Below are 27,873 nucleotides of genomic sequence, written 5' to 3'. Positions count from 1 at the left end.
TGTACATATATATTATAGATACAATCATTGTAGTTGTAAGATAAAAGTCGTGTGAGATCAAAACACCAATTTTTTTTTCAGTAAAATTTTTTAAAACAGAATCAAAGAATCCTATATTTAGTCATCCTATAACTTATCTTTTAAGCATATAACTATTTAATTTATTATTATACCAACTCCTTTTGCATTATCATACACATTATTACAATATGAGTGATTTAGGATTTGATCCAAATTTAAAGAAAAAGAAGAAGTCAAAGAAGCCAACTGATGAATCATCAGTATCAGCATCAGCATCACCAGCTCCTTCATCAACAACTGATATCGGAGGAGATGAATTATTTGCTGGATTAAAGAAAAAGAAGAAGTCAAGTAGTAAGAAACTTGTTGAAGAAGAATCAGTAGAAAACTCTCGATCTCCATCTCCTGGTTTAGAAGATAGTTTAGCTGATTTAACTTTAAAGAAAAAGAAGAAGAAGTCTAAAACTTCAAATGATGCCATTGATTTTGAAGCTCAATTAGAAGAAGCTGGTATTGAAGGTGTCACCAGTCCAAATGCAGGTGATGATAGTCTTGTTGATGGTGATGAAGATGAAGAAGAAATTGTATCTGGATTATCATATCAAATTTTATTATCCAGATTTTTTGATCTTTTGAAAGTTAATAATCCAGAATTAGCTGGTGATAGATCAGGACCTAAATTTAGAATCCCACCTCCAGTATGTCAAAGAGAAGGGTCTAAAAAGACTTTATTTGCCAATGTTCAAGAAATCGCTACTGTATTACAAAGAAATCCAGAACATTTAATTCAATTTTTATTTGCCGAATTAGGTACTTCAGGTTCTATTGATGGTGAAAAGAGATTAGTATTAAAGGGTAAGTTTCAACCTAAACAAATGGAATCAGTGTTAAGAAGATATATTCTTGAATATGTTACTTGTAAAACATGTAAATCCATGAATACTGATTTAAAGAGAGAATCTACTAATAGATTACATTTCTTAAGTTGTAAAGCTTGTGGATCAACTAGATCTGTGTCAACCATTAAGACTGGTTTCCAAGCCCAAATTGGAAGAAGAAAGAGAGAATAATTGTCTATGTTTACATATATGATTCATTCTATCTTTATGTGTATATTATCAATAGTTTACATATTTTATATATATAATAAATAACACTTTACTTTATATCGTATAAATCGTCATCAGAGAGTAAGTATGAAGCTTTATTTCAAACTTGTCACTATCTTCTTTAAAGGAGTACACCAACCACTAGTACCTTCATTCATCATCATATATTGAACAATATCATTTTTAATAGAATCAATATCAGTCTTTGATTCAATGAACTTAAACATCCGTGATATGAATCTCATATGATTGTCATTTGATATTATTTCGAACTGTGAAGTTAACTTTGATTTATATTGAGCTATTTCCCGTTCAGACATTGATGTAGGTAATTCTAACACGGTAGTTAATTGAGAAATTAATTCTTGTTTGGAAATGGGTTCTTGAGGAGGAGCTGATATTGATGATCGTGGAGGAGTGGTACAAATGGTGGTGGATGTAGTAGATACCGATCTTATCTTATCTAACGAAAGACTTGGGGTTCTTGAAGCTGGATAACCCGAATTAAGACTTGATGAGCTGTCATTTATAGAATAGATACTAACACCCGATCCAACTCTCCTTTTTCGAAGTGAATTCAAAGAAGTTGAACTGGAACTGTTATTGGATAACTTCATCATGACAGAAGGACAATCATTCCAGCCTTCCATCTGTTCACCTCGTTGATATTTAGTAAGTGTCATTCTTGAGACCTTTCTATTTAACTGATATGGAACTTAATCAAAACAAATGAAAACAAGCAAAAGCTAAAAGCAAACTAAACGAATGAAAGTAGTATATATATATATATATATCAAATACTCGAAATACCTGTTTATATATATATATATATACGCGTAAGAAGGACTAACTTGAAGTAATTAGAAGTAGATATTAAATTACGTGTTAATATTTATATTTTAAGGCGATCGTATAAATTTAAAAAATGGATGTGAAATTCTCAACTCAAATCGTCTGCCTTTTTTGCGTCTTACAAAATGAGGATTTATTATGAGTTAATCGTTAAATGTATATATATAGTATACAACAGATACATTGTCATTCATTTGAGGTATTATTGAATAACATGAAAACTTACCCAATTATCAAATCAATTGAAAAAAGTGGGTATATCGTACTAAGTTACGGTAGACATCGACACATACTCTCCATCCAAACTCGTCCCTCCTAACACTATTCACCTACAAATCCAGATTTCTTGATAATTCAATGGTGGTTTCTAATAATTGATCCACAGTAGGACGTTTATCAGGATTCAATTTAAGACATTGATTTATAATATCCATTAATTCAGAAGAATATCCACCATTATTCTTGGGCATAATGTATTTCCCTTGAGATATAGCTAAACTTATATTTGCACCTTGTTCAAGTTCTAATTTTTCAAATGGTGAATATCCAAAACAACAAGCATATAATAAACATCCTAATGACCAAATATCGGTCTTTTCTGTTACTTCACTATTTTTCACCACATCTAATAATTCAGGAGCTCTATAAGGTAAAGTACAATGTTCTTGAGCGAAATCTTGTAAGGTTAAAGCTTGTTGTCTATTTCTTATTTTTATTCTGGCTTTTGAACATGATCCTAAATCGACCAATACGGGTAATCCCTCGGCTGAAATCATGACATTAGCCGGTTTAATATCTCGATGAGCAAATGGGATTAATTGCAGTAATTCAGTTGGGATTGATGGAGGTGCATCACCATTTTCTTCATCTTCATCATCACTTGCTGGACCTTGAGGAGGTAATAATAATCCATCTTCATCGGCTGATGTAGAACTATGAACATCATCAGCAATACTATTAGGAACAGATTGAGCTGATTGAGATGTTGTTGTTTTATAATTATGCATCACTTTTAAACCACGACAAATTCCAATAAAGATTTTTAATATATCCTCTTCTGGCATTTTATCATCATTCATGACTAAATTATTAATGATATCTTGTAATGATTTTTCAAAGTAAGGTAATAAGATATAAACTGTCTTTGATCCATCAACTTCACTTATAATGATTTCTTCAATACTTTGAATAATATAAGGAGTACCAAATTTTAAAAATCGATGATAGTTTTTAATTTCCTTAATTGAATTCTTATAAGTCTCATCATTAGATCCAAACGGACATCTTATCTTCTTCATAGCATATTGAGCATCATTAACTGATGATTTCACAAGATAAACATAAGAAAACCCTCCTTCTCCTAATAATTTTATAATTCTATATTTAACATTTTTAATGGTGACGTATGGTGATGATAAATCAGGAAAACAAGGTAAACATGACCCTAGTATTGATATTAAAGTATCCATGATGTGATAGGAGATGTGATTATGGGGGTTATTGATAGCAATTAATAGAGCAAAGTGATATGGTGATTGGTAACTAAAGGAAAGGTTGTTACATGTTGTCAAAATTGAATTATTCTCACTGTCGTACAAAAATGACAATTTTTGAATTTTATTAACTAAAAATTTAACTATCACCAAACGAATATTACCATCAATCAATCAATCATTTACACTATAGAATAGTATCAACAGGGACAATGTCAGATATAAACGGGGATATACCAACCAATCCATCATTGGATATATCAATGGATGATGAATCTATGCTTAAATTGACTACGCAATCACCCATACTAGAACCTCCAATCATAACATCTATACTTGATGATAAAGAACCATCTATAGGATTAGAAGGGATTAAACAAGTAGAGGATGTAGTAGAGAGTGAAGATAAAGATAAGGAAAGTGAGATTAAACAGGAGGTGGTGGAGAAAGTTGATGTTGATAATGATGTACAGATGGAAGAAGTTAATGAAAGTGATAATAAGAATGAGATTGATAATAAGGAAGTAGAACCTGAAGTGAAAGAGGAAGTGAAAGTGAAAGAAGAAGTAGTTGGAGATACCATTGAAGATGATGACGATCCTATAGTTAAATTACAAGAAATAGAAATCTTACCTGATTTATTCACATTAATTCATAATTTAAAGATTGGAAATATACTGGCTAAAGATTTTGATAATAATGCTGGTAGTATACGATTAAAATTAAGTAATATCAAACAATATTTACTGGAAATTGATGGGATAAATGAAACTTTAAAAGCTAGACTGATTAAAATTGATAATTTGAAATTTAATAATGGTAAAAAGTATCAATTTTTGAATAAATTCAAGAGTAAAGTCCTTAACGAGATCAATAATGATATAGAAATGAGTTGAATAGATGTATGTACTTTACAATATAGATCTTATTTATTTGATTATATCGTCGTTGTAGTTGATATTTACGTCACATTGCTATATGCAGATTTTTACAAATAAGGTCAGTAATGATAGTACAATATCTTCTTGTTTAACTAATGAGGCAGTTAATGACATTCAATTGTACACTCTGAGAATCTTAGTTATCATTAAACCATACGTGTTCATCTCTTTGATTGTCTTGTCTTGTCTTGTCTTCTTCTTGTGTCTTCAAGTTAAAAGGCACAGCAAAATTTGCATCCTGTTTGTGAACAACGCGCAACACTCCAAAATCAAAACAGTTAAAATTTTATTACAACCACTTGATTTAAAGGAGCCAACTACCATTGATATATCAACACCACATCGTTCAATGACTTCATCAACCACGTCTACCTCACCGGTAGCCCAGTTCTTTGAAATCACATCCAAATACCCTGCTTTAACCGTGGGTTTAACCATATTCACCTTCTTTTTATATATCATTGATGATTTCTTCTTATCATTTTATCTTGCCCATAAATTTTCATTAAGTCCTCAATCTATAGGTGAATTCGATTTAAATAGAGTGTCATTCTATATTTTATATCATAAGAATATCCTTCATTGGTTATTTAATGTGGTAACTTTATTCACTCCATTGGCCATTTTTGAAAGAAATCATGGTACTGTTCATACTGGAATTACCTTAAATTTATTAGCAGTGGTAACTGCTATTCAATATACCATTGTTGGTCTTTTCCTTTATCCAGATACTAGTGTGATTGGATTATCTGGAATTGCGTTTTCATTCTTAAGTTATTTAGCTTTTAATGAATCTAAACTTAGAAAAACCATTCATTTATTTCATTATAATAATAGAGATTATACCATTCCAACGTTATATACTCCCGTGATTACTTTATTCTTATGTTTGATCTTGATTCCAGGTTCATCCTTCTTTGGTCATTTATTTGGATTAACTTCAGGTTATTTATTAAGTTTTGGATATATTAAATTCTTATACCCACCCCCAAAAGTGGTTTTATTTATTGAAAATAAATTATCGGGGGCAATTGCTAAATTAGATGGATTAGTGATCTTTTATAAAGAAGAAGATAATCATCGTGAAATCAGTTATACTTCTCATTTCGATAAAGATTTAGAATTAGGTTCTTTCTTTAATTCATTAACTTCTTCCACTGGTATTACAGCAACTTCCACTTCCACCACCACTGCTGCTGCCACTGAACAAACCACTTTCAGAGGTGATGGTCATGTCTTAGGAGCTTAATCATATCTATCTATTTATGTATTTAACAACCCCAAATCCTCCCCCATCGTGTATAGTTTGAACCTTTTAACAGTTTTATAGATCTCTATTTATTTATATGATAAATCAAAAAAAACTCCCTCCCCCCACACATAATAATTTTTTAGTTTGTCCGCGGGAACTTTCACAGTACCAGAAAATTCAAAACAAACAAACAAACAATTGAACCAAACCATTATTGAAGGGGTCCAACTGAAATAACAACCCATAAGTTAGGACAACCATTGATGAGAAGAGGTTGAAAACATCTATCATGTCGAGTAGTAGAAATGGGGTACATCACGATGGTGGACAAATACTATCGTCACCACTCATGAATGCATCTATACTTCCCCACCAACTTCAACATCATCAACAACTGCAACAAGTGGAAGAATCAAGCAAACTGGATCAGAATCATATCACTCCAGTCAATGCCAAGTCTATATCGAAACGAAAGAAGAGGAAACAAAAGTCAAAGAACAAATCACAACTGTTCAATCAGAAAGAGAAAGAAGTTGTAGTGGTACAAACTACGGAAATACCCCACGATCAGAAACAATCAATATCGATAACAGAAGAACCAGTGATACAGACTAAACATGAAGTAGTGGATGAAAACATTCCAATAATACAGGAAATACCCACTCCTCAAATACATATCATCAAAGATAAACCAACCAGTGATAATCATCATAAAGTACATAACGATATTTTACAACCACCATTTCAAATCAAATCAACAGGTCTTAGGCAAACTTTAAGTCCTAGGAAACAAACATTAATGAGACATAAACAAAGTGAAGAAGATCTTAATTATATCAATGAGTTAAAAGGAACTTTAAAATCAAATAAAACGAGTCCTTCATTCTCCCCACCTGTAAATTCTACATCACAATCATTATCTACCAATACAAACCTTAATATGGATGAAAAAGTAACATTATTCAAATATAAATCATCAAAAATACTCGTATATGATGATGACGATTCAAGTTCTTATAATTCAAATAATAGTGGATCTTTATTAAGTTTTGGAGAATTAGAAATATTTCAATTACATAAAGGCGATATAACGTACATATCATGTGGTTCATCATTCATATATCCTTTATTACCAAAATTAAAGATCTTAAGGATCAATTTCAATCAATTTATCTTACCATTGATTAATCCTGAGAGATATTGGAAAATTATCATTAATTCAGATGAACCTAATGTCATTCAAGTTTTAGAAAATACATTTGAGAGAATTGTAAAGTATAGAAATTTATATATAAAGGGAACCACTGCTGATATTAAACATGAAATTAAAGCTCATACTCCAATTGAAGAGACTACAACCATACCTAAGATCATCAAGACTAAGGATCCAATCAGGTCAACCCCAAACGATTTTCAATTCCCTATTATATCTAATGAAATTCCTGATTCTCCTCCTTCAGCACCTTTATCTCCCCATAATAACGGATTAGAATATGCTCCTATAAGCCCTATTAAGCCACCAGCACCACCTCATACAACCCATCATCAGTTGAATAAAAAAGCATCGTCTCAATCGATAACCACTGTTATGGCATGCCTTGATGTGAATCCTTTACCATTATCACCAACCGGTAAGAGTTTATTCCAACCTAAACCAAAGAAAATGGCTCATACTAACGCTAATCCTTATCAATTAAATCGGTTGAATGAACATGATGATGATAAATCTGATTCATCGATGGATTCTTTATTAGATGAATATGAAGAAAATATCACCAAGACGAAATCGATCACCTTTACAAGATCTCGTCCCCCAACTCGTCCTCAATCTATGGCATCTTCGATTAAATATTCATCAGTAAATTATTCTCGAGTATATCCTAATAATAACGAACTTGAAGAATTCCCATCTACATCTTTAAGTGAATATAATCGGATTCATAATAGTGGAGGAGGCGGTGGAGGCGCTGTCAGATCAAGACGTTCATCCAGAAGTGAATTATATACTTCTGAGACGAATTGGATGGAACCTAATTTTGATTTCCAATCTCAAACCAATATCAGTGTGAATACTCCAAATGGTAATAATAATATTAATACTACTAATCCAAGAATCATTACAAAATCGAAATCAAATTATAGTATTAATAGTAATTCCCAAGCTTCACTTTCATTAGGTCATTCCCAATCGCAACCTCAATTTGATTTGAATAAGACTTATCGAAATATATATAAATCGATTGCTCAACGGAATTTAAAAGCTGGTCTTGAAGATGATTCAAATCATAGATTACCTACAATAACAGCCAATGTTCAAAGTGATTTCCGAGGCTCATCATCATCCCAATTATCATCATCTCAACAAAAGAGAGATAGATTATATCCTAATTCCACCACCAATATCGATCAATCACAGAATACGTATAAATTAGGATCATCAGAGATATATCAACTTATTTCGAAGAAGGAGAATTTACATAATGCCAGAATCCCTCCTCAAAAGCATATTTCAACCACCAATACCACCAATATCACGAATTCATCACGTACACCACTGGCTGGGAACACCATACCGAGATCGACATCATTCACATCAAGATTATTCGGATGGTGAGAAAAAGTACTGTACCACGATACACCGTACCCCCACGTATTATTTTATTTATGTTAGTTATGATAGTTTATTTATTTTATTTATTTATATTATGTAAATTAGAGAGAAATTTTAAAATAAAGATAAAAATCATTATTTTTTACAGAATATAGTGTAAGGTAAATATTTCAAATTTTTAATAATTTGTTATACATTTTAAATACGACGGTTGTTTATCTAATAATAATAATATAATAATAGTACTAATAAAATGTATGTAAATGTAATAATATATGGGGGAGGTGAATGAGGGTAAGAGGTAATTTTATATACAAAGAGATGAGATGAGATGAAGTTGATGATGGTAGAATAGTTTTATTAATGATGTAGATGATGCTTGGATGTGTTGCTAATTTATTAGATTCATTAAATAGTCATTGAACTTTTTTGGATGGATTATGAAGGGATAGGTTGTGATTTATTTTTTGTAGATTTTAAGGTGTTTAAAGTTGTGGAGCACCTGGGACTGGATTACCATTAGCATCAATTAAACCTTGTTGCATTAACATTAATTGTTCATTACCAGCAGCTTCGAATTGTAAACCTAAACCTAATCTTGAAGATTGTTTAAATTGATCAATTTCACCTGAAAATAATATAGAAACAGTTGGTAAAATTCTTTTTTCTAAAAATGCACCAACTTTACCATTTGAATCTAATTGACCTCTGAATACAGCTGATCTATATTCATATTTAGCACCGATAGTAGTTTGACCTTCAACTGCAGTTTCAAATCCAATAGGAGTACCTAATAATGGATCATTTACTGGTTTTAAAGAAGCAGCAATTTGAGTTTCAACCCCAGCTTCAACTTTATCAGAAACTTTTCTCCAGAATGAGGCAACCAAAGCACCTTGAGCTTGGATTTGAGCAGAAGCAATCCAATTACCAGCATTATAACGAGCAACATAAGATACTAAAGTTTCAGGAGGAACTGGACCTGGTTGTTTGGAAAACATAGCTTCTAAACCAACGGCAAATTTTGGAGTTAAAGATTGTAATAAAGAAGCAACGGCAACACCACTAAAACCCCCTGATAATAAGGAAGGATTTAAAGTTTTTAAATTGATAGAGAAATCAGAAGCTTGATAATCTTGTTCTAATTGAACCATTGATGGTTGACCATGAGCTAATTGTAAAGTAACTTTACTAATATTATATTTATTCCAACCATAATTGATTCTACCAGAAAATGATAATTCATTATCGATATTACCTTGTATGAAATAATCATCGGTAGCATATAAAGCAGAAAAGGCATAAGGAGGTAAAACATTTGACCCAATTGATAAAGTATGAGAAGTTTGAAATACAGGAGACATTGAAAATGCTTTATTTAAATCAGCTCTTAAACCAGTAAAGAAATATTGATTCAAGAAAACATCTCTTGAAACTTCTTTATTTAAATTTTCAATAGTACCAGGATTAGTTAAACCTAAAGATTTTCTATGTTCACTTATAGTAATATAAACATCATTTAAATATGAAAATACGGGATTTGATGACCAAAATCCATTTGCTTTAGGTGGAGCGGTAGTAACACCAGGTAAAGTTGGAATGGTAAACTTGGTAAGATCAGTTATAGGAACTGGAGTGGATTGTTGTTGTGACATGGTATATCTCTATGTCTATGTATGTATATATCTATGACAAGGATTAAATCAAGTTTGACAATAGACCTTTTTGCAAACCAAGATTGATTTCAATCCCATTTGCTCTTTAAATCAATTTTTTTCAATCGACGAAATTTGGGTACTAACAAATTTTTTTTTTTTGTTTTTGATGATTTTTGTATGGATTAAGTAGCGTGCTCAGATTAACTGCGAGGGAATGTATGAAGAGTGTATAGTTAACAGGAATGAGGTAGTGTAAATGTGAGTACTAATTAAATTATTATATCATATAGAGGTTGATCTACTCACTTTGAAATTATATATTGAGTTATGTGTATGATTATTAGTAGTATTGACTACATGAATCATGATTGAATTTACTGTGTTGGTAAAGTTCAAATGGAATTACTTATGGGTAATGAATTGTAGGGTAATCTTATAAACTAGTTTGAATAGTCAAAAGTAACCTTAAGTTAATGTAATGTAATTTGAATTAGTATAAACTAGTTGGAAGACTCCAGAATATACATTATAAGTTTAATTAATTCATTAAATTGACAAATAAGTATATCTGTATAGTAGTTGATATCATTAACTATATAAATCCGTTATATTGGTCACATGATCATGAGTCACGACACTTTTGTCATTTCTCATTTGTCGCAAAAGCTTTAATAATTCTCATTATTTTCGACATTTGCCAATTATGGTTTGTCGTAAAAAAATGATTTGGTCAACTCCGAAATGAAATGAAGTTGGACCCATCAACTTACCATTATCTATCTATAATTAATTATTTTATTTTTTAATAATAGAATTTTTGATTTTCGCCTATTCGACCATTATATATTTCTTAAAATAACATACGATCATCTTAATCTGTTCGTTATAGTCTTTATCGTTATAACTGTCTTTGGTGGTGGTTTGAAGAATTATTTGAAGTATGTCCGCACCTCATTGTTCCGACATCCAAACTTCAATACTTAACTGCTCCCATCACCTTACTCAAACATATTCATCACCAAACCAAAAATCGGAATTTGTATGCAGTACCACTCTTTTTTCATCAGGTGGTGAAAGTTAAAATGAATGAGAGAGAGAACGATGAAAGGGGAAATTAAATAATTACAACCACCATCATCATCATCATCACTACTATATATTCTTCACATTTTTACCATATATAGTTACTTAGTCAATTCAATTGACTTTATAAACTTATCATTCAACTCATACTTATCTATCTTCACCATAGAATCAATCATAAAAATTCATCCTTTTGCATTCAAATCTAATCTACTCCCCTCCTCCTCTTGTCATATTCAAATTCATTTATAGATCAAAAATTAACTTAACTCAATCATGGCTATCCCAATTGTTAATGGTACTTCATGTTTATCATTATATGCTTCATCCAAAGAATTATTAGATCAAGCCATTAACTTTTATACCAATATAATTGGGTTAACCTTGCATTCAGAAGATGAAGATAAATTATATTTATCTAATGATGATAGTACTTTAGCTGTCAAATTAGTTCTTTCTCCAAAGAAAGGTTTATCCCTAGATGAAATCATCACCAAGAGAGATACTTTAATCAAATCTTTAAATGTTCACGATTGGAGATCATTAGAAACTACCATTGTTTTAAAATATACTGAATTAGTTAATCTTATATCAAGTTTAAAAACTTTTAATCAACCAGTTCAACTTAGTCCCAATGAATTATTCCCTAATGAAGTTTATACCATTGATCCATTAGGTAATATCGTAGGATTCACTACTTCAGAAAACCCCTTGGCGGTTGTACCACCAATCGAAAAGTTCATTAGTGAAGAACATATTTTATCAACTTTAATGAGTACAACTGTTTCTGATAGATCAAGAAATGATGATAGTGAAAACAGTCCAAAAAGAAACATCGCCATTATGACTTCTGGTGGTGATGCTCCTGGTATGAATGCTAATGTTCGTGCTGTCGTTAGAGCTGCCATTTATAGAGGTTGTAAAGCATTTGCAATCATGGAAGGTTATGAAGGTTTAGTAAGAGGTGGTCCTCAATATATAAAAGAAATGTCTTGGCATGATGTTAGAGGTTATTTATCTGAAGGTGGTACTAATATTGGTACCGCAAGATGTATGGCCTTTAGAGAACGGGCAGGAAGATTGATTTCTTGTAAACATTTAATTGAAGCTGGTATTAATGCTTTAATTGTTTGTGGGGGTGATGGATCTTTAACTGGGGCTGATCTCTTTAGAGCTGAATGGCCTTCATTAATTCAAGAATTAAAAGATACAAATGAAATCTCCCTTGAAGATTTTAATACCTATAAACATTTAAATATTTGTGGTACAGTTGGTTCAATTGATAATGATATGGCTACTACTGATGCCACCATCGGGGCTTATTCTTCCTTAGATAGAATCTGTCGTGCTATCGATTATATTGATGCTACTGCCAATTCACATTCCAGAGCTTTCGTTGTGGAAGTTATGGGTAGACATTGTGGTTGGTTAGCTTTAATGGCTGGTATTGCCACTAGTGCTGATTATATTTTAATTCCTGAAAAACCATCTTCATCAAAAGATTGGCAAGAACAAATGTGTACCATTGTTGGTAAACATCGTGCTAAAGGTAAACGTAAGACCATTGTTATCGTGGCTGAAGGAGCCATCACATCTGATTTACAACCTATTTCAGCTAATGATGTTAAAGATGTCTTAGTTAAAAGATTAGGTTTAGATACTAGAGTTACTACTTTAGGTCATGTTCAAAGAGGTGGTACTGCTGTTGCTTTTGATAGAATCTTGGCTACTTTACAAGGGGTTGAAGCCGTTAAAGCCGTATTGGACGTTACTCCAGATACTCCATCACCATTAATTGCTATTGAAGAAAATAAAATTGTGAGAAAACCATTAGTGGAAGCAGTTAAAATCACAAAATCAGTAGCGGAAGCCATTCAAAATAAAGATTTTGAAAAAGCGATGTCATTAAGAGATTCAGAATTTTCGGAACATTTATCAAATTTCATCGCTATGAATTCCGCTAATCATAATGAACCTACATTACCCTTGGAAAAAAGAAAGAAAATCGCTATTATTAATATTGGTGCTCCAGCCGGTGGTATGAATAGTGCCGTATATGCCTTTTCTACATATTGTATGTCAAGAGGTCATACTCCTTATGCTATTCATAATGGGTTTGCTGGTTTATCAAGACATGAATCAGTTAGACTGATGGATTGGTTAGAAATTGAAGGTTGGAATTCAGTTGGAGGTTCGGAAATTGGGACTAATAGACAAACTCCTCAAGATACTGATATTGGTATGATTGCTCATTATTTTGAAAAATATCAATTTGATGGTTTAGTGATTGTAGGAGGATTTGAAGCTTTTGTTTCATTAGATCAATTAGAAAAAGCTAGACCTATGTATCCTGCTTTTAGAATTCCAATGGTTTTAATTCCTGCTACTATTTCAAATAATGTTCCAGGCACAGAATATTCTCTTGGTTCAGATACTTGTTTAAATTCATTAATGGAATATTGTGATGTGGTTAAACTTTCTGCATCCGCCACTAGAGATAGAGCTTTTGTAATTGAAGTTCAAGGAGGTAATTCCGGTTATATCGCAACTTATGCATCATTAATTAGTGGAGCTCAAGCATCATATGTTCCAGAAGAAGGTATTGCATTAGATCAATTAGAACTGGATATTAAATCATTAAAAGAAGCATTTTCAATCGATAGAGGATTATCAAAATCAGGTAAATTGATTTTAAAAAGTACAAATGCTTCTAAAGTTTTAACTACTGAAGTTTTAGCTGACATCATGAAATCAGAATCGAATGGAGAATTCGATGTTAAAACCGCTATTCCAGGTCATGTTCAACAAGGTGGTTTACCATCTCCTATTGATAGAACCAGAGCTGCTAGATTTGCCATCAAAGCAGTTCAATTCATTGAAGCCGCCAGTGATGAATTATTAGAATTCAAATATGCATTAGATTTCCCTACTGATAATAAAACTATTACTGGTACTGCTGCTGTATTGGGAGTTAAATCATCACATTTGAAATTCAGATCCATTAGACAATTATATGATTTTGAAACTGAAATTGGTAGAAGAATGCCAAAGAATATTCATTGGGCTAAGACTAGGGATATTGCTGATCAATTAGTTGGTAGAACTCGTCTTGTCAAACCATGAAATAATAAATAAAAAAAACCCATCATCATCATCATCATCACTTAAAAACGTATTTTATTTCTTTTCTTTATTCTATATAGTTTTATTAATATCATATCCTTATTTTGTTTAAAATTGAGTTTTGTAGGTTTTAGGTATGTGTATATGTGGTAGCGCCCGTATTTGTGATGATGTTCCCAAAACGCGTGTTAAAATCAAAAATGGTTTATGGGAAGAATGGAATTGACGGTCAAGATAGTTTAAACCCATAGAATGGAATGGAATTAATCAGAGATGATTTGGAATCGATCCATGATGAAATCAAAAGTATGTATCCAATGATAGGAATGCCTTTTTCATACAGTTTTACTAACAAAATATGATATTGTTTAGATATAAAACAACAATTTACAAATGTAACTACAAAACCACAGGTTGATGATATTGAAGATCGATTATTAAGACTTAATCAAATTCTTGAAATCAAATTATCTCAATTCACTCCGTATGATAAGAAACGAGTCATTACTGAAGTTGATTTTCTTTTCAAAACCATTGAATTAAAACGAATACAATTAAGTCAAAATCGATTTGAATTTAAGGGAAATCCGATTCCACCTGAATCTAATATGATCCAAACTAAAGGTAAGATCGTAAAGACGGGATTAAACGTTAATGTTAATACTTATAATGAATTACTATTTAAGGATATTTCAAACCAACGGTTTAAACTTAGTGTCGAACAAAGTGAGAAACATGTATTATTATTAGGAGTTGAATCAAGTATAATCGATCAAGATAAATCAATGATACCATCTTCAACTCATATTAAACAAGTTAAACATTCGATAATTAACTTGAAAGTTGAAGGACCAATCTTTATTCATGATGTATCGTATAGTATATTGATATTAAATTGTCATCAATTAAGATTGCATAATATCACTAATTGTATAATTATAATAGAACAAGTGATGAATGATCGTATAATTATTGAGAATTGTACTGATTTATTGATTATGGCAAAGAATGAAGGTCAAGTGATTGAAGTTGATGATTTCAATTGGCCTACTAAAATGACAATCAATCCTCATTATAAGTATATTCCGAATAATCACCACGAGTACCTATTAAATCAAATCCATTATTTACTAACTGATATACCTCCTAATCAATTACACAATCATATTAGTACTACTTTACTACAAATTACATAGTAGTAAATGTTGGGGAGTTGGGGTTACAGTGTGAAAAACCTTAGAATTATTTCCTAATCAGGACGCGCATTGAAATAGGTTTACCGATGAGAAATTGAAATTATCGGTTCATAATTGCCGATTTCTATAACTATATAATTAATATCAAATTCATTCAACCCCATTTCTTTATATACATAGAATACTTCCAACCATCATGATCCTTACCTCCCACATTGTTCTAGATTAAGAACAATATGTTAATAATTAAAAGGGAGATTATCGGATATTCATATCTCCTCCTTAAACATTGTTTGCGACAGTTTTTGGCTTTTTTCTTTTTGGAATTTACCCCACATTTATTTCGATAATTTTCTGAGTATCCGCCATCACTAACCTAATTTTGGGGGTTAAGATTTGTTTATCCATATAATGATCTATATCCTCAAAAATATGTTTGTATTCCCGATAGGATATATATAGGTATTTATATATAAACAGTATAAGTCTGTCTATTTCCACTTCTTTTTCCATTTTCAATTTCTTAGTTTCTATTTCCCATTTCTCATCATTAATACTACAATTTAGAAATCAAATATGACTAAATTACCTTCATTACCACAACAAAATCCAATCTTTGATGATGATGAATCTCCTTATCTTTTCAAAGACCCAGGTCCAAATGTATCCATAGTTGATTTAATTCATGATTATACTCCATTACGTCGTGAGAATATTAAAAACTCAGTTGCAATTCCAGGCACTCAAGAACCAGGTTATTCAAGTGTTTATAGAAGTACTTTATTCCCAAATGGTTTGAAACATGCTTTTACTTCAGAATTAGATACTGTTCATTCATTATTTAAAAATTCAGTTACTAATTTTGGTGATGACCCTGGATTTGGTTATAGAAAATATGATTATAAAACTAAAACTTCAGCTCCAGAATATTCTTTAATTACTTATAATGAAATTAATGAAATGAAACTTAATTATGGTGCTGGTTTATTCTTTTTATTATTATCAAATCCATTTAAAGATCTGGCTAAATATGAATCTCATGCTAAAATTGATTCACACGTACAAAACTATAAGAATTATAATGCTGAAGATACTTCATTTATTGTTACTGTTTTTGCTTCCAATAGATGGGAATGGACTTTAACTGATTTAACTTGTAGTTCATTTTCAGTTACCAGTACTTCATTATATGATACTTTAGGAGTTGAATCATCAAAATATATTTTACAATTAACTGAAAGTCCAGTTATTGTAGCTTCAAAAGGTCATATCAAGAACTTAATTGATGCTAAGAAAGATGATCCTGAAGCTTTAGGTCATATTATATCTATAATCTCTATGGATCCACTTGATAAAGAAGATCAATATTTATTTGATGCTGCTGAATCTGCTAGAATAAAATTATTTGATTTAAATCAAGTTTTACAAATTGGTAAATTATTCCCTATGCAAGAATTACCACCAACTACTGATCAAGTTTTCGCTATTAGTTTTACATCTGGTACCACTGGTAATAATCCAAAGGGGGTTATATTAACACATAAAACTGCTGCTGCTGCCACTGTATTCAATTTAACTTTGGTTGGACATGGAAGAAAATGGAAATCATTTAGTTTTTTGCCATTAGCTCATATTTATGAACGTGCAGTTTCAACTTTTGTTCTATGTTATGGTGGGTGTGTCGGTTATCCAAGATTAAATGGAAGTCCACTTACTTTAATTGAAGATTTAAAAATTTGGAAACCTCATTTTATGTCAAATGTTCCAAGAATTTTAACTAAAATAGAAGCTGCTATTAAGAATGCTACTTTTGAATCTAATTCAGCTGTTACTAGACAATTATTTTCCAAAGTTATCAATTATAAATTGGCTAGTCAAGAAGAATATGATGGTGCTGAAGGTAAACATTTAATTTATGATAAATTTTTTATTTCCAAATTAAGATCTTCAATAGGATTTGATAATATGCAAATGACAACCACTGGTTCAGCTCCAATTTCAGCATCTACTATTCAATTCTTAAAGGCATCATTAGGTATAGGTATTTCTCAAGGTTATGGATTAACTGAATCATTTGGAGGTATTGCCTTTAGTATTCCTCATGAATCTAGCCCTGGTGGTTGTGGTTCATGTAGTGTAACTTGTGAAATGAGAATTAGAGAATTACCAGAAATGGGTTATCATATTAATGATGCAGATGGTCCAAGAGGTGAATTATTATTAAGAGGTCCACAAGTTACACCAGGATATTATAAAAATCAAGAAGCTACTGATTCTGCTTTTGATAAAGATGGTTGGTTTTATACTGGTGATGTGGCAAGAATTTCTAAAACTGATGGTAAATTATTTATTATTGATAGAGTTAAGAATTTCTTTAAATTGGCTCAAGGTGAATATATTACTCCTGAAAAAGTTGAAAATCATTATTTATCAAACAATCCAATTTTAACTCAATGTTATACTCATGGTGATCCATTAAAGAGTTATTTAGTTGGTGTGATTGGGTTAGAAAGAGAATTATGTGTTCAATTTTTAGTTGAAAAATGTAAAGTTGATATTAATGATTTACAAACTACTGAACAAATTTTGGAATATTGTAATAAATTTGAAATTAAGAAACAAATTTTACAATATTTAAATACGAATATTTCAGATAAATTAAGAGGATTTGAAAAATTACATAATATTTATATTGAATTTGAACCTTTAAGAATTGAAAGAAATGTGGTAACTCCAAGTTTAAAATTAAGAAGACCAATTGCAAAGAAATTCTTTTCAAACCAAATTGATGCTATGTATTCTGAAGGTTCATTAATTAGAAAAGAAAGATTATAAACTATTTAAATAGTTTATTAAATATGATACAAAGAGGTAAGATCTCATTCTACAATACTCAAAATATAAGATATTTATATATATTGAAAACAATTGATTGAAATTTAAATAAAGTGTAAAAAGATAAAAACTAAACAAACTAAAAAAACACAAGAAAATATAAAAAATGTTGTTAATGAAGAAAATCTTAATCATTTGGGAAATAATCCTCGAAGTAATTTACGATCCCGTGTCATATTCTCGGCCAAAGTATTTGCTTTAAGTGAACGTACTTTAGAACCATGACGATATTTAGATACTCGACTCAGGCCGAAATCCACGAAGTATACCTTCTTCTTCATAAAAAGTGAACCTACACTGTGCCACGTCACTAATATATTGTATTTGTAAACATCACCATGACTGATGTTTTCCTTATGAAGTAAAGTTAAAGTATTATGAGCAAGAGTTTTAAATTTTTTCCTAACATTGGGAAGCAAATCACCTAGATTTACGGCATCAATAAAGTCCATAATTAAAAAAAAACCTTTTAAGTTAATTTCCGGTTTAGGATCAAGTGGTTTCTTATCTTTGTCATTTTCATCTGGTATGTCAATTGATTTCATAATAATGTTATTTTTGCCTGATAAAAGACCTACTTTTATGACCTTTGGTACAAACGACTTGTCTTTCAACAAATGATAGGCATAACTTTCTTTGGTAAAGGAACGAGTAACATCAATCACTGAGGCTTCAAAATCATAATTATTTCTAGGCATTGCCTTTGAATAAATAGCATCATAAATTTTGAGAACGCATACTTTGTCCTGATATTTTATTTTGAAAACAACTCCATTATTCGAAAACCTCTCTTCACCACCAAGTAACTCGATGATTTCAAATGTTTTAAAGAATTCAACTGTGTCTTCAAAAGTAAACCTGTCGTTATAATCATGTTTGATATCTTGAAGAATTGAATCATACCTTTGATTAATGATTGTACCTTCTGTGGTATAATTGGGTTGACTACTAGACCATACATCCTTTAACTGATCCTCGTGTGTGGGTGCTTTAGCTACTAATGATACTTCAAGTTTTTCCTTTAGTCTTTTCAAAATTTCTTCAAATGCAATATAATGCTTTTCACATATAAGTTGTATCGGTTCTTTGTGCAAAAATAGATGATTCTGGACAGCTTCTCTTAATTGTGATGTAAAATAGTCCTCCGAATGAAGTAAGCAATAAAATAAATCCTTATTTTGACGAATTGAAAAGAATTCACACGGCATATTTCTATAAATATCAGCACCATAATTATTCCAACTTGCATAATCATCAGTCAAACTTGCTTTAATTTTATCAAATTGCTTAGGACTGAATTTTATGTAAAGGGTGATCATTCCGTCTGTTAATACACCTGCACAACTATTGCAAGCGACACATTCTCTAAACATTTGGGAAAATATTTGGAAGAATGGAAGCTTGTCTTTAAAAGATGAAGTTGGAGATTTAAAAATATCATAAACATGTTTCAATTCCGTTTTTATTTCAATCGGGAAGATACCTTTTAATAGCTCGATTACTCTATCAGGCTTTATTGTGAAGGTATAATTGGAAAGTTCAAAAACAGACAGATATTCATTAATAAAGCCTTTCCTATCGAATGCTAGCAAATAAGGATCAATTTTCCTCAAAATATTGTTATCAAAAATTAAAACATTGGACTCTTCCCTATTGTTTTTTTTGACTGATTCAAAAGGCTTGAATGTATTGCTAATTAAGAACTTTTTATACATGTCTTCATCAAAATTTAGATCAGGCTTTGGTTGTGGTAAAGTTGATATATCAGCATTTTGCACTTCTGGGATAAATAGTCCAATATATTTATTTAATTTATTGTCTCTTCTGTTATATTCATACAAAGCACTAGTTGATTTAAGTTTTGATTGAGAAGTACCACCACTCAGTTCATTATTACTTGAAGCAATATGGTGACGCTTTCTTGGGGGTTGGGATTGAGGCAGAATATCAGAAATCTCTGCAAGCTCTAAATCTTCATCAGCCTCTTGAATTGGAGAAAGCTTTTTTGTAGGTTCCGTTGGTGATTCTGATATTAATAAACCGGGAGAAATCGATAAGTTAATCATTACTTCAAATGCGGCAAGTATTATACTTGTTCTTCTGTGATTACGAACAGCAAATTTTTGTTTCACGTAACCTGCAAATCTACCAATTGTAAGATTCAACTCCACAGTACTATACTCCAAGGGGTTAAAAAGATCGATAGTTATAAATCTATGCCACATGAAAACTACTTTAAAGTCACCTTTTATTTCATTATTAGGATCTAACTCCATTTTCATTTTTTTAATAATAACAGTATCTGGTTTGAGTTTTAAATTGAGACGCTCCGTTAATGCTTCCTTTGAGTTAATATAATTTTCCAAAACTTGAGATTGCTCAAAAGGTTTCACACTTAAGGTTCCCATCTCTATCTTTGTACAAAGATCAAGAGCGTATTTGAGGCTATACAATTCTGGTAACAATTTTTTTGGATCTGCTGACATATTTGATGATGATTCTGGTATTCTATGTTAGATGAAGATAAGTAAAACGTTATAGAAATTCGGATATTAAAAAAGGACTAAACATTATCAAATCATCTTATTATGCGAGCGTAAAATGTTTCAGGTTTGTTTGAATGACAAAAGAGGTAACTGCGAAAAATTATTGCAAAACCTCAACCGAAAAAAAAGAGGTTTTTCCGATGAACTACGAATGCATCATAATGGCTTATCACTCCATCTCACTTGTAATACTTAGAGTATTTATCTCATTCTCATTATAACAGTTATAATTGATTTACTTATAGAATATTAATAAATGTATATTTCTACAAAAAAATAATCAAACACTAAAAAAAATAAAGATAGGTTCAAGATAAAATAAATAGAGAGGCCCAAAACAATTTCTATGCTTCATTTCCCAAATTTGACAGATCCTATAATAGTGAGTTTAAACAAATCTATGTCAACGTTTGAATCAAACTCTATTGTCGAAGACGCAAATATTAGAAATGGCATATTTCGCTTCGAGTTAGATATCCTACAATTACCAAAATCAATAAAATAAAATTTTGGATGCTTCAATTTCTTTTTATTCCTTCCTTTATCTTTGATCAAAATATTTTTCTTGCGAATATCACCATGACTGATTCCTAGATCATGGATTAATTCTAATTTATCTCCTAAGATACTTGGATATTCATTTTGATACGTCATTGGACTGATATGTTGAGCATCAATATATTCCATGAGAATATAAAATCCTTTCAAATTCATATTATCAATGTCGAATTGTTTCATTACTGAATTCGTTTCACTGGTTAAAAAGCCAACTTTGAATACTTTAGGTACAAAGCTTTGCTTTCTCAAGATATAATAAGCACAACACTCATTCATGAAGGACCTCATACTATCTTGTACAGATTCATTAAATCTAAAATCGTGTCTAATGATGGACTTAGTGAATAGAGGATCATAAATCTTTAGAATATACTGATTTCCATCCTTTGAAACTAGTCTCAAAACAATGCTGTTAAAACTAGCCCAAGAAGTTTGTCCAAAGGTTTCTAATATTTGGAATGGTTTAAGAACATTTCCCAAACTTTGTACGACAAATTTGTTTCCGTAATAAAGCTTGATTAGCTTAATAGTATCGATGTACCTCTGACTGATAACTTCATTGATATCTATAGCAAGTTCATTATTAAGATCCAATTGTTTAAATATAAATTTGTCAACAATTCTACTTTTCCTAATGTGTTCATCATTGATATTTAATTTGGATATCTTTACTGCAAGGCTGGATATAAACAGTTGCAAAATTCCATAATAATATTGAAGTATTGACTTTTTAGGACATAGTTTTAAAATTTTTGTTTGAAATGTTGTATCTCTTGAGCCAATTATAGTATCTATAACACAATTAATAAAGTCCTTATTCAGTTGGACTTCAAATATTTGACAGGGAACAATTCGATTCTTCCAATAGTCTGTACTTCCAGGCATAACCTTAAGGTCTGGCTTAAATTTTATGTATAAGACTGTTTTACCATCCGAAATAAATCCAGTTATAGCCATAGTTTTGAAAAATAATTGTGTATATGCATGAATAAACGGTAGTTGTTTAACATCTATCAGAGGATCATTTGGCTTTGATTCTCTAAATTTATCATACATACCTTTTAATCCACTTTGGCATATTATTGGAATGGAGATCTTTCTTGGTGAAGATATAATCCCTCCCAGCCACATCATAAATTCTTTTGAGCCAAACTTAAAATTGAAGGAATTATAATACGAGTGAAATTTGCAATCAAGCAATAACGGTAAGTATTTTGTAATTCTATCTAATACATTGTCTTGAAGACTTCTGAAAATATAAGTTCCTTTGGAAATCAAATCCTTTGGAGACAGGACAGGTAGAAGTTTATATTTGTCCTTGTTGAATACAATAGCAAAAGAAGGTTCTTCCATGTCATATATTTGAGGCTGAAGTAATCCAAAATGATGATATATGTTTCGATTGTCATTGTTTGAGTCGCTGCTATACAACGAAGAAGTTGGAATTGAGGGTGATGAGGGTGATTTTAATTGTAATTCGTCTATTTCCAGTGTGTTTAATGTATTTAAAGGACTTAATAGATCCTTTGGGCTAAGAGAGAAATCAATCATAGTATTGAATGCAATAGGTATTATTTCCCCTTTAATAAGACTATAATCGGTAGATTTTATTGTTAGATAATTCAAAAAGTGTGGGATTGTTATATTTAGCTCTCTTGCATTGAAATCAAGTGGTTCAAAGACATCAAATCTGACAAACCTATTCAAGATGAGGACGACCTTGGTTCGATCGTTAATGATATTAAGAGGATCCAAAATATTATTGATTTGATCTATATATTTTCTTACTTCACTGGTATCCTGATTTATAAGAAACAATATCAATTCGACAGATGCATGATAATTCTTCACCACATTAGTTTGTTGTGAAATATCAAAACTATATCCAGCAAACAATTTCTCAATAAAGTCCTTGACATATGTTAAGTCGATTAACTCATTTAACATGATCATAATATGATCTCTTAAAAGTCATAGATATCGAGCTATTCAACTATTTGTGAGAAAGCATACAGACTTATTTATAGACCGTTAAAACAGATTTGGGAAAGTCCTATTTCTACAGTTGCCTAATTTGGATCCTTAAAATTATTTTACCAAATAAATTTATTACCAAATACAGTATCTATTTACATAATTTAACTCTATGGTGCAGTTGTAAAGAAAATACTGCAAAAAGTCAACGTAAAACAAAATTTTTTTTTCATGAACTAAAACGATACGAACCCTATTTGATTAAGGATCTCCAAATCCGTTTTAACACTTAACTCATAGTCTTCTGTTCGAGACGAAACTTTCATATTCCGTTTAGCGTTGGATATTTTGCATTTAGCAAAATCAATAAAATAAAATTTAGGATGCTTTAAAAGCAAGTTATTCTTCCCCTTATCTTTTACTAAAATATTGTTACAACACATATCACCATGGCTAATTCCTAGGTTATGCATTACTTTTAATTTTTGCCAGATATCCATTTTGTTATATGATTCTTGAGTGATGTGTTGAGCATCAATATATTCCATGAGAATATAAAATCCTTTCAAATTCATATTATCAATGTCGAATTGTTTCATTACTGAATTCGTTTCACTGGTTAAAAGACCAACTTTGAATACTTTAGGTACAAAACTTTGCTTTCTCAAGATATAATAAGCACAACATTCACTTATGAATGACGCCATACTATCTTGTACAGATATATTAAAACTGAAATTGTATTTAATCATACTCTCACTGAATATAGGATCATAAATCTTAAGAATATATTGACGCCCATCATTCGAAGCTAATTTCAAAACAACACTGCTATGTCTAAATGATGCATTTTGTCCAAATGCTTCTAATATTTTGAATGGTTTAAGAGCATTTTGTAAAGTTTGTACAATAAATTTATTACCATAATAAAGCCTGATTCTCTTAATAAGGTTGAAATATCTTATAGGAACAACCTCATTGATATTTATACGAAGTTTTCTGTTGAAATACAATTTCACAAATGTAGATATTTCATCATCCCTATTTGTCCTAATAGATATTCTATTAAATTTTGATTTGAAAAGTTTTTCTGTAAGGCTTAATAGAAACTGTTGTAAAAGACAATAATAATATTCAAGAATTGATGGAGCAGAACGTAGTTCTAAAATTTTTGTTTGAAATGTTGCATCTCTTGAATCAATTGCAGCATCTATAACACAATTAATAAAGTCTTTATTCAGTTGGACTTCAAATATCTGACAAGGAACCATTCTATTTTCCCAATAGTTAGAACATTTTCCCATACAATTAAGATCAGGGTTAATTTTTATGTATAAGACCATTTTACCATCAGTTAGAAATCCACAAAGACTATTACATGCAATGGTTTCAATAAACACTTGTGTAAATTGATATATGAAGGGTAACCTTTTAACTTCGACCAGGAAATTGTTTGATTTTAATTCTGTGAATATTTTATATGCTAACGTTAATCCGTTGTAATGTCTTATTGGGATAGATTTCTTATCAGATGAAGATATAATCCTATCTAATCTCATATTATATTCATTTGTATCATATTCAAACTGAAATTCATTAGGAATTCGTTCAAGTTTGCAAGTAAACAATTGCAGTAAGTATTTAGAAATTCTTCTCAAAATATTTTTATTAACAGTTGGATAAGCAAAAATTTCATTTATTACCAAATCTTCTTTGAATTCGTAATCTAGAAGGTCGTACTTTTCCTTGTTGAATACTATTGAAAAAGAAGGTTGTTCCATTTCGTATATCACAGGCTGAAAAAGTCCAAAATGATGATAGATGTGATCTCGTCCTAAATCATACTTATTTAATTTTGAAATATTACTGTCTGAAACCCAATTTAACTGTAAAATGCTGTTGTTTGGAAAGCAATTCGTATTGTTATGATCACAAGCGGTAACGTTTGAATGTTGCAATTGATGCGTTTCCATCAGTAGATTCTGTGGACTGAGAGAAAAATTAATCATGACATAGAAGGCAGCTGTTATTGTTTTCATATGGTTGTTTTCATATTTTATATTTTTTAATTCGACATAGTTCAAAAAGTTTCGAATTGTTATATTTAGCTCTCTTGCATTGAAATCAAGTGGTTCAAAGACATCAAATCTGACAAACCTATTCAAGATGAGGACGACCTTGGTTCGATCGTTAATGATATTAAGAGGATCCAAAATATTATTGATTTGATCTATACATTTTCTTACTTCAAAAGTATCTTGATTTATAAGAAACAATATCAATTCGACAGATGCATAATAATTCTTAACCACATTAGTTTGTTGTGAAATATCGAAACTATACCCAGCAAACAATTTCTCAATAAAGTCCTTGGCATATATTAAGTTGATCAATTCAGTTAACATAGCTAGTTTATGATCCCATGAAAAATTTAAATATTGATCTTTGCTGATAAAACTCTAAAATTGTTTTATAAATAGGGTATTGGAAATACTTAGCATAACAAGTCGAAATGGGAAGTACCTATTTTTATAATAGTCTACTTTATGTCCTTCTCATTATTTTCCAGGGCAAGAATTATTTATACTCCAGAAAAAAAATCTATGTGTATATTTATCTCTTAAAGACCAAAGTTAATCTGTTTAATATTGGTATTTACATTATACATAATATGATTTGCAGTTATGATTGCAAAATTGATAATCCTGAAAACGAATACGACATTATGTCGAGTAATTAATTTGCGACATTGCCATTTGGATTTATGAATATTTTTTTTTGTTCACAGTGAAAATAAAATCAAAGCACAAACTGAAGGGCACATCATCATTTTCTTCAACTTCTTTGTACCAATAGATACATAGATAGATAGTTAGAATTACTGATTGAGTAATATTGAATTACAAAATGGTATGTTGAATCGATCAATTAAATTGTATATATTAAGAGAGGAATCAAAATTTACTAACGTTTTAATGATATAGTCAAGCACAACCATATCTACAAAAGTACAAAGTAAGGACTTGAATGGGTTATCTCTCATTGCTGCCCATTCTCATATTTCAGGATTGGGTTTGGATGAGAATTTAAAACCAAAGGAAGCAGCCGAAGGTATGGTTGGACAGATTAAAGCCAGAAAAGCAGCAGGGGTTATATTGAAAATGATTCAAGCAGGTAAGATTGCTGGACGTGCAGTGTTAATTGCTGGTCCACCATCTACTGGTAAGACTGCTATTGCTATGGGATTATCTCAAAGTTTAGGATCGGAAGTTCCCTTTACTGCCATAGCTGGTTCTGAAGTATTTTCATTAGAATTATCTAAAACTGAATCATTAATTCAAGCTTTCCGTAAATCAATTGGAATTAGAATAAAAGAAGAAACTGAAATAATTGAAGGTGAAGTCGTTGAAATTCAAATTGATAGATCTATAACTGGTGGTCATAAACAAGGTAAATTAACTATAAAGACTACTGATATGGAAACTATTTATGAATTAGGTAATAAAATGATTGAAGGTTTAACCAAAGAAAAAGTTTTAGCTGGTGACGTTATATCAATTGATAAAGCATCAGGTAAAATAACAAAATTAGGTAAATCATTTACTAGAGCTAGAGATTATGATGCTATGGGACCAGAAACTAAATTTGTTCAATGTCCAGAAGGTGAATTACAAAAGAGAAAAGAAGTGGTTCATACTGTTTCCTTACATGAAATTGATGTTATAAATTCAAGACAACAAGGATTTTTAGCATTATTTTCAGGTGATACTGGAGAAATTAGATCAGAAGTTCGTGATCAAATCAATACTAAAGTTGCTGAATGGAAAGAAGAAGGTAAAGCTGAAATTGTTCCAGGAGTTTTATTTATTGATGAAGTTCATATGTTAGATATTGAATGTTTTTCATTTATAAATAGAGCTTTAGAAGATGATTTTGCTCCTATTGTTATAATGGCAACTAATAGAGGGATTTCAAAAACTCGTGGTACTAATTATAAATCACCTCATGGTTTACCAGTTGATTTATTAGATAGATCAATTATCATTCATACAACCGGTTATAATGCAGATGAAATAAGAACCATTCTTTCTACTAGAGCCAATGAAGAAGAAGTTGAATTAACTGGTGATGCCTTGGCTCTTTTAACTAAGATTGGACAAGAAACAAGTTTAAGATATGCTTCTAATTTAATTTCAGTTTCCCAACAAATTGCTTTAAAAAGAAGAAGTAATAATGTTGATCTTCCTGATATTAAGAGAGGTTATATGCTTTTCTTAGATTCTGATAGATCAGTGCAATATCTTCAAGAAAATTCTGATCAATTCATTGATAATAAAGGTTATGTAAGTTTAGGATCTAAAAAAGTGGATACAACTTCAGAACCTAAAAAGGAAGAACCTACAACCACTGAAACTGAAACCAATGGAGCATCGGTTGATGGAGATAAAATGGAAACTGATTAAACAATGAGTAATTTCCTCTTTTATATGTAATATATCTAGTATTAACAATTTAGAAATTAAAAAATGAAATTGATAAAAATAATTAGTAGAAAATCTTA

The 27,873-nt window shown here is 30.6% G+C and overlaps 13 protein-coding genes across 13 annotated transcripts; 8 read left to right on the top strand and 5 right to left on the bottom strand. All coding sequences in view use genetic code 12, as the record gives it.

Moving 5' to 3' along the window:
- Positions 1-209: 209 nt before the first annotated feature.
- SUI3 (translation initiation factor eIF2 subunit beta) lies at positions 210-1,091 on the top strand (the record flags this gene model as incomplete). Its single annotated transcript, XM_064908373.1, has 1 exon — positions 210-1,091. The coding sequence occupies one exon, from the start codon at positions 210-212 to the stop codon at positions 1,089-1,091; it is 882 nt and encodes a 293-aa protein (XP_064760981.1).
- Positions 865-1,975, bottom strand: DFJ63DRAFT_186273 (uncharacterized protein). The gene has a single exon (XM_064903851.1). It carries the CDS (start codon positions 1,811-1,813, stop codon positions 1,226-1,228), a length of 588 nt encoding a protein of 195 aa, XP_064760980.1. The 5' UTR covers positions 1,814-1,975; the 3' UTR covers positions 865-1,225.
- A 336-nt stretch (positions 1,976-2,311) lies between these two features.
- On the bottom strand, positions 2,312-3,451 carry DFJ63DRAFT_314254 (putative serine/threonine protein kinase; the record flags this gene model as incomplete). Its single annotated transcript, XM_064906324.1, has 1 exon — positions 2,312-3,451. The coding sequence occupies one exon, from the start codon at positions 3,449-3,451 to the stop codon at positions 2,312-2,314; it is 1,140 nt and encodes a 379-aa protein (XP_064760979.1).
- Positions 3,452-3,738: 287 nt separating this feature from the next.
- MED9 (Med9p) lies at positions 3,739-4,371 on the top strand (the record flags this gene model as incomplete). Its single annotated transcript, XM_064906323.1, has 1 exon — positions 3,739-4,371. One exon carries the CDS (start codon positions 3,739-3,741, stop codon positions 4,369-4,371), a length of 633 nt encoding a protein of 210 aa, XP_064760978.1.
- A 394-nt stretch (positions 4,372-4,765) lies between these two features.
- Positions 4,766-5,665, top strand: DFJ63DRAFT_288734 (putative rhomboid protease; the record flags this gene model as incomplete). Its single annotated transcript, XM_064905164.1, has 1 exon — positions 4,766-5,665. The coding sequence occupies one exon, from the start codon at positions 4,766-4,768 to the stop codon at positions 5,663-5,665; it is 900 nt and encodes a 299-aa protein (XP_064760977.1).
- A 292-nt stretch (positions 5,666-5,957) lies between these two features.
- On the top strand, positions 5,958-8,282 carry DFJ63DRAFT_314251 (uncharacterized protein; the record flags this gene model as incomplete). Its single annotated transcript, XM_064906322.1, has 1 exon — positions 5,958-8,282. The coding sequence occupies one exon, from the start codon at positions 5,958-5,960 to the stop codon at positions 8,280-8,282; it is 2,325 nt and encodes a 774-aa protein (XP_064760976.1).
- Positions 8,283-8,764: 482 nt separating this feature from the next.
- On the bottom strand, positions 8,765-9,934 carry TOM40 (Tom40p; the record flags this gene model as incomplete). The annotated part of the gene is made up of 1 exon (XM_064907499.1): positions 8,765-9,934. The coding sequence occupies one exon, from the start codon at positions 9,932-9,934 to the stop codon at positions 8,765-8,767; it is 1,170 nt and encodes a 389-aa protein (XP_064760975.1).
- A 1,131-nt stretch (positions 9,935-11,065) lies between these two features.
- On the top strand, positions 11,066-14,261 carry PFK2 (6-phosphofructokinase subunit beta). Its single transcript, XM_064903861.1, has one exon. The coding sequence runs from the start codon at positions 11,297-11,299 to the stop codon at positions 14,141-14,143; it is 2,847 nt and encodes a 948-aa protein (XP_064760974.1). The 5' UTR covers positions 11,066-11,296; the 3' UTR covers positions 14,144-14,261.
- A 155-nt stretch (positions 14,262-14,416) lies between these two features.
- On the top strand, positions 14,417-15,339 carry DFJ63DRAFT_314248 (uncharacterized protein; the record flags this gene model as incomplete). Its single annotated transcript, XM_064906321.1, has 2 exons — positions 14,417-14,449; positions 14,557-15,339. The coding sequence occupies 2 exons, from the start codon at positions 14,417-14,419 to the stop codon at positions 15,337-15,339; spliced, it is 816 nt and encodes a 271-aa protein (XP_064760973.1).
- A 576-nt stretch (positions 15,340-15,915) lies between these two features.
- On the top strand, positions 15,916-18,174 carry FAA2-3 (Faa2-3p; the record flags this gene model as incomplete). The annotated part of the gene is made up of 1 exon (XM_064905143.1): positions 15,916-18,174. The coding sequence occupies one exon, from the start codon at positions 15,916-15,918 to the stop codon at positions 18,172-18,174; it is 2,259 nt and encodes a 752-aa protein (XP_064760972.1).
- Positions 18,175-18,365: 191 nt separating this feature from the next.
- Positions 18,366-23,285, bottom strand: DFJ63DRAFT_336399 (uncharacterized protein; the record flags this gene model as incomplete). The annotated part of the gene is made up of 5 exons (XM_064908372.1): positions 18,366-19,745; positions 19,902-20,734; positions 21,359-22,004; positions 22,188-22,407; positions 22,543-23,285. 5 exons carry the CDS (start codon positions 23,283-23,285, stop codon positions 18,366-18,368), a joined length of 3,822 nt encoding a protein of 1,273 aa, XP_064760971.1.
- A 263-nt stretch (positions 23,286-23,548) lies between these two features.
- Positions 23,549-25,717, bottom strand: DFJ63DRAFT_314244 (uncharacterized protein; the record flags this gene model as incomplete). Its single annotated transcript, XM_064906320.1, has 1 exon — positions 23,549-25,717. The coding sequence occupies one exon, from the start codon at positions 25,715-25,717 to the stop codon at positions 23,549-23,551; it is 2,169 nt and encodes a 722-aa protein (XP_064760970.1).
- A 320-nt stretch (positions 25,718-26,037) lies between these two features.
- Positions 26,038-27,775, top strand: RVB2 (RuvB family ATP-dependent DNA helicase reptin; the record flags this gene model as incomplete). Its single annotated transcript, XM_064908371.1, has 2 exons — positions 26,038-26,044; positions 26,322-27,775. 2 exons carry the CDS (start codon positions 26,038-26,040, stop codon positions 27,773-27,775), a joined length of 1,461 nt encoding a protein of 486 aa, XP_064760969.1.
- Positions 27,776-27,873: the final 98 nt, after the last annotated feature.

Source organism: Scheffersomyces coipomensis (genome assembly GCF_036884675.1).
Source record: "Scheffersomyces coipomensis strain NRRL Y-17651 chromosome Unknown DFJ63scaffold_5, whole genome shotgun sequence".
In the NCBI taxonomy this organism is placed as follows: domain Eukaryota; kingdom Fungi; phylum Ascomycota; class Pichiomycetes; order Serinales; family Debaryomycetaceae; genus Scheffersomyces; species Scheffersomyces coipomensis.
Note: the sequence above shows the minus strand (reverse complement) of the source record. Positions and strands in the feature narration are given on the sequence as shown.